General features: G+C 59.1%; 1 protein-coding gene across 1 annotated transcript; it reads left to right on the top strand.

Moving 5' to 3' along the window:
- The first annotated feature begins 363 nt into the window (after window positions 1–363).
- RTN4RL1 (reticulon 4 receptor like 1) lies at window positions 364–8,401 on the top strand. Its single transcript, XM_049635347.1, has 3 exons — window positions 364–484; window positions 4,159–4,326; window positions 5,153–8,401. Exons 1-3 carry the CDS (start codon window positions 364–366, stop codon window positions 6,622–6,624), a joined length of 1,761 nt encoding a protein of 586 aa, XP_049491304.1. The 3' UTR covers window positions 6,625–8,401.
- The last annotated feature ends 4,173 nt before the right edge of the window (window positions 8,402–12,574 follow it).

The following is a 12,574-nucleotide window of genomic DNA, read 5'->3' as shown; positions in this document are numbered from 1 at the left end:
GAAGAAAAGGCTGGGGGAGGGAGGAGAGGTGGCGGCCAGGGCCCCAGTGAGGACTAGAAGGTCTTACTGAGCACGATGGGGCCAAGGGGGTTTGATCAGAGGCGCCACGTGCTCTGACTCAGACTTCCGCTGCTGTGTCAGTGGAGATGTAGGGGCAGGGGTGGGAGCCCGGGGACCACGCAGGAGACTATGGCGATGGGCCAGGCAAGAGATGATGGCGGCCCAGGCTGGGGTGGTGGCCGGGAGACGAGGGTGGGTTCTGGGTATGTCCTGAAGCTGAGCCCACAGGGCTCCCGGCAGACTGGGTATGAGGTGAGAGAGAGGAGTCGGCGTGACTCTGAGGTTCTCGTCCGAGCTGCCAGAATGAAGGAGCCGCCTTCACCTGAGACGGAGAAGATGCACGTGGAGGAGGCCTGGGGGGCCGGGGAACGGCGGCTCACCTTCGGACAGATTGCGTGGGATGGACGGAGAGATGGGGAGGCAGGTGGATTACAGGCATCTGCAGCAGGGGCCGTGGAGGGAAGCCCTGCTCTGCCCAGGCTGGCTGCCTCGTCTCCCGGGCCGGGCCGGGCGGGGGCGCTATAGGAAGTGGCCTGCACTTGGGTGCGGCATGCAGGGACAGTGCCAAGTGGCCTGGGGCGCCAGTCGCTCTGTGAGCACAGCCAGCCTGGCCCTAGGCTGTTATCTGACCGGCAGAGCCATTTGGTTAGCATCGATTGGCTTAGAGAGGAGCAGCTGGCAAGGCCCGGGCAGGAGGGAGGGGATGCCTGGCCCTGTGCAGAGGGAGGGCGGGCTGCGGAGCCGGAAGGATGGGCCACATGGCTGACAAGTCTCTGAGGCTCAGAGAGCCCCTAGGGACCTGCCTGGGGGCCTTGGGGGGATTCCAGTCCATGGGGCTGTCCCTGCGGGGGTGTCGACAGAGGTGGCCGCTTTGGTGCCAGCAGGTTGCAGACTCAGGTCAGGGGGAGGTCTGATGAGGTCTGACTCAGGTCAGATGAGGCTGCCCTGCCTGCCCCATGCAACTTGGAGCTCCTGGATTTGAGGTCAGGGGCGTGAGGCCTGCTCTACCACCTCTTCGCCAGCTGTGTGGCCTTGGCCAGCGGGCCACTTCTCTGCGGGTGCCTCATTTCCTCTGCAGTGGTGTGGTAGTATGGGGCTTCCATGTAAAGAACCTGGTGCATGTTTAGGAGTGGGTCCTCATTGGTTAGCTCCCTTCCTGGGGGGAAGCTGAGGACCCCTGCCATTCTAGACATTTCTAGACATCTGGCGTGGGACGGGAGCAGGGGTCCTGTCAGTGCTGGTTCCAATGGGGACCTCTCTGGCCTCCCCAGGCCTGGGTTTCCCCAGCCTAGGCTGGTGTTACAGCTTCTTTGGGATCTCTGGCTGCTTGGGGGCTGATTGAGGGTGACTGGGGTAAAATGTGGGCACACTGCCTGTTTCCATACCTCAGTGCCTTTGTACACACTGTGCCTTCTTCCTGTTATGCCCTTCCCACCCACCCCGCTAGGTCCAGCCCCACAGGGACATGCATAAGCACATCTGGGGCTGCCGAATAGACTGGGTGAGGTGCTGACCATGCTCAGGCCACTCACCCGCTGCCCAGCGGGTGAAGGGTTTTGGGGTTTGCAGGAAGGAGAACTTGTAAACAATAGAATCTCTACTGTGTATCCTCTATACTGGCAGGGGAGCAGAGGGCTTAGTGGAGAAGGTGGTGTAGGGGTGGCAGGGACGTTCCCTGAGCTTCTTACACACACACACACACACACACCCCTTAGCACCTGCTCTGGGCCCCGGCACCTGGTCAGACTGCCAGGTATTGTGAGACCTCCTATCTGCTAATGAACCCAGGAGGACTCACCCCGGCTCATCCCTGGGCTCCTCCTTGCCCTATCACATTGGACATTCCAGGACTTGAGGCAAATATTGAATGGAGGAAGGAGTGAATGAGGCAGAGGAGCCTCAGGTGAGCTCAGATGTGGGGGGGGGGGGGGGGGGCGGGCAGGAGCTTTGGGAGTCCGGGTGCATGCCCCTGGAGGAGAGCTGAAGGAGGAGAGCCTGAGGAAGGGGGAGCCCAGCCTGGCTTTCTTCAGCCCCCTCAGGCAGAGCAACCCCTGCCGCACCCAGGAGGGGGCTGAGGAAGCAGATGGGAGGGGGCGCAAGGCTCCTCCTCAGACACTTACATGGCTGCTAATTTGCAGTCTTAAAATGCACGGCAAAGGCACCGGCCTCGGTGTTAGTACATTAATCAGGCAATCAGTGGGTTGGGGCTCCCACCAGCACATGGAGGGGGCACAGGAGAAGCTGTAGCTCCTGCCTGGAAAGAAACCCAGCAGGGTGATGATCCAGACCCGGGGCACCTGCCGCCTCAGGCAAGGGTGCCAGAGGTGGGTGAGCTTGTCTGGGAGGGCTAGTCTGGGGCCTTGGAGATGTGACCAGCTTCCGGGGGAGAAGCAGACTCAGCTGAGACCCACCCCAGCACCCAGTGGAAGGGGGCAGGGGTAGTGCAAGGACAGCTTCCCTGGCCTGGGTCCCTGGCATCTGGGCAGTATTGAAGGATGGAGAGCAGCTCCAAGCGTTGGCCGGGGCCCCTGCCTCCTTCTGGGACCCTCTGGGAGGAAGGGAATGGGTGGCTCCTGCCCTGGGTCCTGCATTTACCCAACACACCTGCCAAAGTGTGTTCACAAGCTGGCCGTTCTGCCCCGGCCTGGATTTTTGGGCATTTGGCTTTTCCCCGAAATGGGGATCTCCGCCTGGTTTCCCTGTACCCCAACATTCCCTGGGGCACCTGTCTAAGGAAAGGGTGTGGCTCTCCATGGGGTTCCCCAGCTTTTCTGGGGACATTTGAGAGAACCCCAGCCCAGGGCCTCACAGAGACATAGCCACAACAGCAGGGAGAAGGGTCGTCTGCCCCCATCAGGTCAGGGGGCAGGAGAACCCCCTACGACCACACAGTAATTCTGAGGATCAGAGCATCGCGAGCAGAAGCACTTTGTAAACTTCATAAGCTGCACAAATGTCGAGTGGTATTAGTGCTGAGCCTGCCACAGCTTATCCCTGCCCCCACAGTGAGTGTCCCTCTGCTGCCAGACTTCAGGAAAAGCCTCTTTCTTTGCAGTCCCACCCCCCGCCCCCAGGGTCTGGTGTGGCAGTGTGTGTCCCACAACCACAGGTGCATGGCCGTGGCCTGGTCCCTTTCAGCACAGTGAGCACTGTGATCGCCCCACCGAGCGGCAGGGCAGGGGCCACTTCCCTGGGGCAGGGTCCCTGGGAGACAGCAGCCTGGCCAGGGGTAAGGAGTGCGAGCTGAGAGTAGGGAAAGGGAGTGTCAGTCTCTGTGGAAGGTGCAGACAGTGTGAGTTGGGCCTTCATCCCAGCCCTGGCTTTCGGTGGCTCGAGGCATCGGGCAGGCTCCCCGAGAGTCAGCTGAAGCTTGGGGTCCAGGCTCCTGTCCCCTCACACTCTTGCTTCCCCCTGCGGGGCTGGGACCCCCCCCCTGTTAGACCGAGGTGGGGAGTGGGGGGGCCTGGAGGTCAGACCCGAGCCTCCACGTGGGGCAGGCTAGCATAGCGATCATCTCCTACCCACGTTACAGAGAGGGAAACTGAGGCTGCGGAGGCACCAGCCTCAGGCTTAGCCTGCAGGCTGTGCAATGGTCGTGGTGACTGAAGACACTGCAGGAGCCACATGGAGCGCAGGAGCCCAGCCCAGGAAGGTTCCTCACAGCTGCACTGCCACCGCCACCACTGCCACCGAGGTCATAATTGCTCTGAAATCGCAACCGAACCCAATTATGCAAAAACAAAATTATATGCGATGATTTTTATGTTGGAAACGTTTGGTGGAAGCCGGGTGATTACAGGGGGACGGGAAGCAGCTGCCACTCTCTGGGAGCCCATAACTCCCAACAGCTGGGAACTGTCACTTATTTACGATGCCATTTCTGCCAGGAACGAGGGGGTGGTGGCTAGGCCTGCCTGAGCCTGACCATCAGACTAGGGCAGCAGCAGGGCCTCAGAGCCTGGCCCAGTGGCCCTTGTGAGGCTGGGAGTGGGGCGGGTCTGAGATCGGCCGGGAGGGCAGGTTCTTTCTACATGCTCTGGGCATCGCTGATGGCAGCGAGACTCGGCTGAGCTGCCGGCAGCCCTGACCTCTCCCCAGAGGCCCGGCTGGCCAAGCTGGAAGGGACGGGCAAGAGGCCAACCCAGGCGGGGATGAGGTGGCTGCCGGGCCCTGCAGGGTGGGGCTCTACCAGCCTGGAGCCTGTCTTTCCCACGCCGGCGCGCCTGCCGGGCAGCCTGGGGCAGCTGCGACCCTGGAAAAAGGCAGGTAATGATGATCGTCCATAATGAGGCTGCTCCGATAATGAGCACGGGGCTATTATCCGACCACAGGCTGGACACATCCGAAAATAAATTATTTTAAGGATCCATTAACGAATGCCTAATTAATGCCCAATTAGAGGGAAGCTACAGAGGAAATGCTCGGGACAGTCGAGAGGCGAGGCCTGGTTTGCAGCCACAGCCTGGGAGTTTAGGTGGGGAGAGGGGAGAGGCCAGAAGGTGGACCTGATGGGGGGCAGCAGATAGCTCCTGGCGGGGGGTGGGGGGGGTGCAGAGCCTGGCCACCATGATGCCTCCCCCAGTCCACACACATGGGTCCTCTTAGTACATCCTCATGGCGCTGGAGGGGACAACTAGTATTATTTAGAAACTGAGGCCCAGAGAGTTTGTCACATATTTGAGGATGCGGGAGGCATGGTAAATGAGACCTCTTTTGAGATGAACTTTGGTATCGTGCATGCATGCTTGCCTTGTTATTGAGAATAAATACAGAGACTCCTCAGGCCTCCGTATGTTCACTTTGCTAGACCCGGAGTCTGCCCCACTATCTGTTCATGTGGATAACAGCGAGTGAGTGACAGAGCTGGAACAGGAACCAGAGGCTGGCTTCTGTGGCCTGGGGTTGTGACCCCCACCCCCCACCCCCCGCAGGGCTGACAGAGCCTGAGGGGGCAGGACTAAGGATGGCGGGCAGCCCAGGCTGGGGAATAGAACCCCCAGTACAGGTGCAGGGCCCAAGTGTTATCTCACGCCAGGTGCGGGCCTGGCTTGGGCTTGAGCCCTGCCTTCCTCCCATCTGGAGCCTCCCCCAGTGGACTGCCGTCCCAGACTGCCGAGTTCGGCGCAGGCCAGGCCAGAGCCTGGCCTGGGAGGGTGGCACACCCACCAGCCCCGCACCCCATCTGTCCCCCGCGTCCCCCGGCCGACCCTGACCTGGCTGTGCTCTGTCTCCCCGCCAGGGTGCTGTGTGGAACTGTTGCTGCTGCTGCTAGCCGGGGAGCTGCCCCTGGGCGGCGGCTGCCCGCGGGACTGCGTGTGCTACCCGGCACCCATGACGGTCAGCTGCCAGGCGCACAACTTTGCCGCCATCCCCGAGGGCATCCCGGAGGATAGCGAACGCATCTTCCTGCAGAACAATCGCATCACCCTCCTCCAGCAGGGCCACTTCAGCCCCGCTATGGTCACCCTGTGGATCTACTCCAACAACATCACCTACATTGACCCCAACACCTTCGAGGGCTTCGTGCACCTGGAGGAGCTGGACCTTGGCGACAACCGGCAGCTGCGGACGCTGGCCCCGGAGACCTTCCAGGGCCTGGTGAAGCTCCACGCCCTCTACCTCTATAAGTGCGGGCTCAGTGCCCTGCCGGCAGGCATATTCAGCGGCCTGCACAGCCTGCAGTACCTCTACCTGCAGGACAATCACATCGAGTACCTCCAGGACGACATCTTCGTGGACCTGGTCAACCTCAGCCACCTGTTTCTCCATGGCAACAAGCTGTGGAGCCTGGGCCAGGACACCTTCCGGGGGCTGGTGAACCTGGACCGGCTCCTGCTGCACGAGAACCAGCTGCGGTGGGTCCACCACAAGGCTTTCCACGACCTCCGCAGGCTGACCACCCTCTTTCTCTTCAACAACAGTCTCTCCGAGCTGCAGGGCGACTGCTTGGCGCCCCTGGCCGCCCTGGAGTTCCTCCGCCTCAACGGGAATGCTTGGGACTGCGGCTGCCGGGCACACTCCCTGTGGGAATGGCTGCGGAGGTTCCGCGGCTCCAGCTCTGCTGTCCCCTGTGTGTCCCCCGAGTCACGGCAAGGCCAGGACCTGAAGCTGCTGAGGGCCGAGGACTTCCGGAACTGCACGGGGCCGGCGTCCCCGCACCAGATCAAGTCACACACGCTCACCACCACCGACAGGGCCGCCCGCAAGGAACACTACCCGCCCCACGGCCCCGCCAGGGACAAGGGCCACCCGCACGGCCATCTGCCGGGCTCCCGGCCGGGCTACAGGAAGCCCGGCAAGAACTGCACCAGCCACAGGAATCGCAACCAGGTGTCCAAGGCAGGCGCCGGGAAGCAGACCCCCGAGCTGCAGGACTACGCCCCCGACTACCAGCACAAGTTCAGCTTTGACATCATGCCCACGGCGCGGCCCAAGCGGAAGGGCAAGTGTGCCCGCAGGACCCCCATCCGTGCCCCCAGCGGGGTGCAGCAGGCCTCCTCGGGCCGTGCCCTGGGAGCCTCGCTCCTGGCCTGGATACTGGGGCTGGTGGTCACCCTCCGCTGAGGACCTGAGGCCCCAGCACCCAGCACTGCCAATGTCCACCAAGGAACAGAATTTCTTTTCTTTTTTTTAACAAGTGGAGGATCTGCTGGGTTTCAGGCAAAGGCTGGTAAAGCCTTTGGCTGCTGTCTGGGCCCTGCCCGGTGGATTATAAACCCAAAGTGTACAGCCCCAAGTGGGAAGGGATTGGCGCATCACACCCTGCTGTCCCGGCCAGGCCCTGCCGAGCACCCATGGACAGCACCCATCCAGCAAGGCGGTTAAAGCACGCAAAGCGAATCCTTCATTAGCAACCATGGGACGGTGCCCCACAGGAGCTGGGCTCTGTGGAATCCCGGTCATTGGAGAGGTCTGAAGGGCCCCCCGCCACTCCTGGAGGAAGCAGGACTCAGGAGAACAGACGAGGCTCACCCAAAAGGCTGGGTCCACCAGCCACCTGGGAGCACAGGAGCAGGTGGCATTTTGGCTCTTGCCTGAGGCTGCGTAGTCAGCCTGCCCTAAATCCAACCCTCAGTCCCTCCCTCGGGGGTAAGGCCTCATTCCTGACGTCTCAGGCTACCCTGGCAGACCCAGGCCTAGCTGCTGGGCTCCAAGAACCAATTACCAAAGGAAAGATCATCAGAGGCTGAAATTTAGAACTGCGTCAAGTGCAGTGAGGCTCTCACAGGAGGTGCAGTTTTATAACTACGTCCACTTATATATACACACTCTCTACATATATACACACAAATGCACAGCCCCGCCCCCCGCCCCACTCCCCTACCAGACTGTATGTCTTCTCATGTTTATAAACTATACGGAAAACTATTATCTGTTGAACTAAGGATTGTATTGGCGATTTCTAGCAAGAAAAGAGTCACAGGATTTTTTGTCTAGAATCCCAACCTGGCAACAACAGTCACTGTGTAACCTGGGCTTGCCAGGGCCTAGGGCAAAGAGTCAGTGGGAGGGGTCAGGGAGAAGGGGAGGCAGCAAGAATCACTTCAGGGGACCAATCTTCTTAGATGTTCAGAGCATCACCTTGTTTTTATATGCAACACAAGTCCGGCTGCCGCCCCAGAGCATCCCATAACCCCCACCGTACTAGCTAGCTGTTGTCGTCAGGGCGAGAAGTGAGAAGCAGCTCATTGGACATCAGGGAGCCAGGCCCGGGGGCCGGGCTTGACGGAGAAGGGGAAGGAAGGGACTTTGGGTCTCTTTTGCTGACGGGCAGGAAGCATCCACAGTGTTAGCCCAACAGGCTGGACAGTGTCGTCAGCCTAGCGTTTTGCCAGCAACGGTCTGGACAGGCCAGGGATACTCTGGGCATGAGCCCAGGCCTCCAACATGGCTCAGCTGCTGAATTTTTCCTTGAGGCTCTTTGATGGCCATCCCAGCAAGGGTCCTGTATAGGTGGCAGGAGGGAAAGCATCAGGTGGCCTTAGCAGAAGGGGGACAAGAGGGCATTTCAAGAACCATCTCAGGCACTTCTGCATAACGGAGGCCCCATCCCTCCTGGCCCTTCTGAAGATGCCCAGAGACGGGCAGAGGTTGGGGGGGGGCCAGACTCAGGGGTCAGGAATGGGGACGTGCAGGGAGTGGAGCAGGCAAGCCCAAATAGGGGACAGTGGCTCTGGTCAAGTCTGGCCACGCTGCCGGCCAGGGCCCCTGGAGACACAATCTCCTTTGAGCTTTCCACAAACCTGAATTCCCCACCAGAGAGGATGTGTGTGAGGAACAAGAAACACTGAATCCAATTAAGAGAGAAAAATAATAATAATAAAATTTCTCTTGGACAAGAACCCTGTTTCTCATTTCCTAACCCTGCATTCCTGAAATGGTGGCAGATCCCAGATTTTGGTGGGGTGGGCGAGGCTGGCCGGGCACAGCACGTTTGTTGGTGGGAGGAGCCGTGTGGGGCAGGGGCACACTGACTCACTGGGATGCACACGTGCACACGCGTGCGAGCGCACACACACACACACACACACGCTTGTTCTCTGTTCCATGGTCCTTCCCTCGCCCTCACAGACATGACTCACTTCCTACACTCTGGCTGCGCTGGGTCAGCCCAATCTCTGTGGCTCTCCCTGGAGCAGGCAGGTCCTGGATCCTTCCTGGCCTGTGCCCAAGAGCCTCACCTGCGGCACCTGAGCTGTTGACTGTTCGGGGGCTCAGGAGTGCCTGGAAGGGAGCTGCCAGTTCCCGGGGCCCACTGGGGTTTCCAGGAGGCTAGGGACCAACCCAGACGGCAGCAGACAGGGTCTGGAGGCTGTCCCTGCCTCTCTTGCTTCAGAGAAAGGAGGCAGTTCTCCAGATAAAGAGGGGAGGGCTGTGTTTTCAGGCCTGGCTGAACAAATCTTCCTCAGTCCAAAGCTGGAAACATGCACTAAAGGGAGTTCGGTGACGGCAGAACAAATCGTCCGCTCTCTGGTGGCCTGCCTGCTCTTACCCAGGCCGGTGTCAGGGCCCAGCTGTCCCTTGGAACCCGAGGATGTTGTTATTTCGTTGACTTCATTTCCAACTTTAGACAGCAAGGCCCTCAGTGGGAAAATCGAGTCCGAGCACTTTATTATTTTTTTTTTTTCAAGACTTAGTCCTGTAATATGAAAGCGAAATGTCAGTACGAGAAATGCTAATGTTTTTTAAATGATCCACTTCTGTCAAGTGCAGCACGGTCTCTGGTTGCCGACTGTTGTTAGAAGCAAGGCAGAGGGGCCCAGGACGCCAGGTACATCTTTCTCCTCTAAGAGGTAGAGGGAATCAAAGCAGCTCTATCGTGGATGACATCACTTGTCACTCAGAGGCTCACACGCTACGCAGTTACGATGACACCATTGCCCAGAGCGCCAGAGAAAGTTGACAAGCCAAGGGCTAGATGCAGCGTCCCTCCTGGGTGGTTCAGGGAAGGGCGACGTGCGTTCTTGCCCCTGGGAATCCTGTCCTCCTCCGAGGGGCTGAGGCCACCCCTCCTTCGTTCCCCATGGGGCCAGCCCCTCCGCCATCTTCGCTCAGCACATTCCCTGCGCCCTGGGAGAGAGCCATCTCCCCTCCTCCCTCTCTCCCCTCCTGCCACACAGTCCTCCACTTTAGGGGGTGGCCTGGGAGAGGGGCTGGGTGGCCACTGGTGGTCTCAGTGGCTCTCCATAGAAGCTCTTCCCTTGACCCCAGAGCTCAGTTGGCTCCTTACCTTTCATTCAACAAGTGCTGATCAAGGGCCTACATGTGCCAGCCATTGGCCTAGGCTCTGGGGACATAAAAGTGGGAAGATGTGACTCTCCTATTAGGAGCGCAGGGTCTGGATGTGGAAACAGGCATGAGACTGGTGCCTCTGTTAGTGCCCCGAATCATGAGAAAGTCAACTGAGGACAGTCTAGGAGGACTTCAAGGAGGAGGTGACACCCCGTGGCTCTCAGAGGATGAGGAGGTGGCCAAAGAAGAGTGTGGGGAGTATTTCAGGCAGACGGCTGGAGGCCCACAGCAGCCCCATGCTGGTTTGGGGTATCAGCAAAGAGCTGTGAGTCAAGGGCTGGAAACCCTGGGTGGGGGGGCATGGGAGGCAAGACTGGCAATGGGAAGGCTGGGGGGAATCCTATTCAGGGACTTGGATTTGCTCTGCAGTGGAGGTGTGGCCCCCTCTGCAGTCCTCTTCCCTACCTGCCCTGCCCCCCAGCGTTTCTCCAGGCACGCGGTCCCCACTCGTGGCATGCTTGCCAATGTTCCTCAACAGTAGGTTTCATCATCCCAACTTGCCTCTTCTGCTCAGCCAGATCCTTCCCTCATGCCAGCAAGCTGGAGTGCTCCCTGGAAATCTGCCTGGGCCGGAGTCCCATTCCCAGACACCTGCTGCTTCCAAGCTCAGAAAGTATCCCGCAGCCGCTTCATCTCCCGTGCCCCCCCTTTCCCATCCGTGAGGGGCTCAGCCCTCAGCCCCTCCCTTGCTTCCAGGCATGGCCACCCAACACCCCCGCGGCCACGTCTACCTGTGCCTGCTTTGGCTGACCGTCAGCAATCTCTAGAACCAGCCCCCCAACCTCCCCCTGGACTGCATCTTCCCTTTTCTCTCCTGGTAGGTGCTGTTCATTACCAGGGAGCCAAGAATCCCATTAAGCAAATGTTAACTTGTCACCTAACTAATCAGCCAGCACTCTGCCACCATGGCAAATGCAGTTCCAGAAGGCCTGCGGGCGAGTTCGAGAGGGCCGGCGGGGGTGGCCAGGAAAGCTTCTCAGAGGATGAGATGTAGGGCTGGGGGTTGGAGAGGACACGTTTGCTGGGAGGGCTCCCTGGAGGCAGCAGCAAATCTTTTGTCATATTTTCACCACCCCCCCTCCAAGGTTGTCCCTACTTGTCCCTTCTGGGACCCAGCTCCGCAGGGCCCTACTCCACACTGACCCAGGGGATGCCAGCCTTTCTCTGTCCATATTCTTTGATTGACTGAGGTGAGTGCCCATTTTGGTGGCGTCCAGGCCAACATCTATTGTTGAACCTCTTGACCTGGCTGTACCTACATTCTGGCTCATGGCCTCCCAGTCTGCTCTCTGGGCTCACCTTCCTCTACGTAGGACTTTAGCCCGTTCCTCCACCCCCATGTCATCAGTCCCCCACTATCAGCTTGTAATCGGCCAATTTTCTTATACCTTCTGTTGACTTGGAAAATATCTCAAGAACTCTTTGACTGTGCATTAAAATATCCTTTACATCTCCATGCTCGATATCTCTTTCTGCTCCCCTAATTGTCCCTTTTAACTCACTGCACTTTTGGAATAAGTCTCATGGTCTCCCCTTTGCAGGCTGTGAATAAACATAGGCTCTAAGAAAACATACATAAACATCTATTGTTGGCTGAAGAACTCCCCACACCATCAAAAAGTCAGGAACAAAAGGGAGGCTCAGCATAAGGCACGGCCACCTGTACCTTCTCCCTCAGACTGTCCTCACCTGTCTCATTCAAAGGGACCGCTGGACCCAGGGAGGCTTATGGCCCTAAAACGTTCCCTGGGCGAAGGGACCGAGGATGCCCCAGGGGAAAGCGAAGTCAGTAGCCATGTGCTCTGTTGACAGGGCTCCCTCCCAGAGCAGCGAGGGAGAGGTGAGAACAAAGAGACCCCTGTGCAGGCAGCAGTGGCTAATTCAAGTGGCATTTCGGTGGGCTGGTCCACAAGGCCCCTTACCTCCAAAAGAAGTGGGTCAGCCTCCTCCAAGAGCCGGCAGCAGCCTGCTCTGATGCGGCCTGCCCCCTATCTCTCTCATTTCAGCTCTCATTGCTCATTAGAGCTGTTAGTTTCTAAGCTCCGGCAGGGTGGGGAAGGCTGTGCCTTTTGTGTCGCGGATTACTGTGTGGCAGTGTGCACACTAATGGCATGCCCGAATGGCAGAATTTGACATTAGTGCTGCAAAATGTGCTTGGGTCACAGCGCTTTCCAAATTGGCTGAGACTCCACGCCACCCCCTCCTCCTTCACCCAGGCATCCCAGGGGGACCCTGCCAGCCACAGCTTCTGCTGCTTCCTCTCAGGGCCTCAGAAAAGAGAGAGGAAGCGAGAGATGTAGGAACCTCTTCAAGCTCTGTAAGTACCATATCCCAGGAGGCGGGCTGTAAGGAAGAAGGACACGCAGGTGCCCCGGGTCTAAACAGGTGGGAGGCCTCTGAGGCCCCCGGCTCCACATCATGAGACCTCCCCCACCCAGGTTCGGGCACGGTCACCGGCAAGACAGCGATGCCCTCTGAGTGGCAGCTGACTGGACATTGAGATGTGAAGCCCCCAAGTGGCCACTAACCTTCCAGCCAGAGAGAGAGGACAGGGTTAGTCACCAAGTAAGACCTTCGTGCTGAGGAGGGGCCAGCAGGACAAGTCCAGAGAGGGACTCGTGGGGACAGGGGAAGGGGTCGGGCTTGGACCGGGTGGGCAAGGGAAGGTGGAATCTGAGCGAGACCCCAAAGGGTGCACACATAGTGTCACTAGGAGACATGA

This window comes from Panthera uncia, chromosome E1, assembly GCF_023721935.1.
Source record: "Panthera uncia isolate 11264 chromosome E1, Puncia_PCG_1.0, whole genome shotgun sequence".
NCBI lineage: Eukaryota > Metazoa > Chordata > Mammalia > Carnivora > Felidae > Panthera > Panthera uncia.
Note: the sequence above shows the minus strand (reverse complement) of the source record. Positions and strands in the feature narration are given on the sequence as shown.

Excerpts from the sequence above, each read along its gene's own strand:
- RTN4RL1 (XM_049635347.1), top strand. The coding sequence starts at position 364 with ATGAAGGAGCCGCCTTCACCTGAGACGGAGAAGATGCACGTGGAGGAG. Across the intron at positions 485-4,158 it reads ACGGAGAGATGGGGAGGCAG|AGGCCCGGCTGGCCAAGCTG; the intron begins GTGGATTACAGG and ends ACCTCTCCCCAG. Across the intron at positions 4,327-5,152 it reads GCGACCCTGGAAAAAGGCAG|TGGACTGCCGTCCCAGACTG; the intron begins GTAATGATGATC and ends AGCCTCCCCCAG.